The sequence below is a fragment of the Palaemon carinicauda genome, chromosome 31 (genome assembly GCF_036898095.1).
Source record: "Palaemon carinicauda isolate YSFRI2023 chromosome 31, ASM3689809v2, whole genome shotgun sequence".
Taxonomy (NCBI): Eukaryota; Metazoa; Arthropoda; class Malacostraca; order Decapoda; family Palaemonidae; genus Palaemon; species Palaemon carinicauda.
Window position 1 is genome coordinate 27,374,514 of NC_090755.1, and position 1,238 is coordinate 27,375,751.

The window sequence follows — 1,238 nt, forward strand, 5'->3', positions numbered from 1 at the left end:
ACACACACACACATATATATATATATATATATATATATATATATATATATATATATATATATATATATATATATATACATGTGTGTACAATATAAGACGTAATAGAAAGTTAAGAATACGTGAAGATACGGACCATTAGAGCATTATCAAGTGGTCTGGACAAAGAAGAAAATGGAGGTTGGTGAAAAGAGCGAGCATTTAGAATGTTTTGGTGGGAAGGATACGAGGACAGCCTAAAAAGGTGTTTAAACGATAGAATTGGAACGGATGTCCTCAAAACCCTAGAAAAGTTAAGACTACATGGATGAAAAAAGTATATGTACAGGGAATTCGATGAGCGATTGACGAGCATATTAGGCGCTTATATGAAAGTATTCATCACATAGTGATAATGTTCAATCCAAACATTGAACTAAATGAATGAATCAACAACCATTTTCTTGGTATTTCCTTAGCACCATCCTTTATCAAGAAAAACAGCCTATTGTCATTCATATATATTCATCAATGAAAGTGCCGCTGATGACGGATACAAGCTATCCTTCCCCACAAATTATGGATACAAGTCATCATTCACCAAAAATTATGGATACAAAAAATACTTCCCCACAAATTATGAATACAAGTCATAATTCACCACAAATTATGAATATAAGTTATCATTCCCCACAAATTATGGATACAAGTCATCATTCCCCACAAATTATCAATACTAGTTATCATTCCCCACAAATTATGGATACGTCATCATTCCCCACAAATTATGGATATAAGTCATCATTCCCCACAAATTATGGATACAAATCATCATTCCTCACAAATTATGGATACAAGTCATCATTCCTCACAAATTATGGATACAAGTCATCATTCCTCACAAATTATGGATACAAGTCATCATTCCCCACAAATTATGGATACAGGTCATCATTCCCCACAAATGAATACAAGTCATCATTCCTCACAAATTATGGATACAAGTCATCATTCCCCACAAATTATGGATACAAGTAATACTTCCCCACAAATTATGGATACAAGTCATCATTCCTCATAAATTATGGGTACAAGTCATCATTCCCCACAAATTATGGATACAAGTCATCATTCCCCACAAATTAGGGATATAAGTCATCATTCCCCACAAATTATGGATACAAGTCATCATTCCCCACAAATTATGGATACAAGTAATACTTCCCCACAAATTATGAATACTAGTTATCATTCCCCACAAA

General features: G+C 33.2%; 1 protein-coding gene across 1 annotated transcript; it reads left to right on the plus strand.

Moving 5' to 3' along the window:
• The first annotated feature begins 507 nt into the window (after positions 1-507).
• On the plus strand, positions 508-1,014 carry LOC137624648 (adhesive plaque matrix protein-like). The gene has a single exon (XM_068355607.1). The coding sequence runs from the start codon at positions 508-510 to the stop codon at positions 1,012-1,014; it is 507 nt and encodes a 168-aa protein (XP_068211708.1).
• The last annotated feature ends 224 nt before the right edge of the window (positions 1,015-1,238 follow it).

Bases quoted from the DNA above. Each gene is read 5' to 3' on its own strand.
- LOC137624648 (XM_068355607.1), top strand. From the start codon at position 508: ATGAAAGTGCCGCTGATGACGGATACAAGCTATCCTTCCCCACAAATT.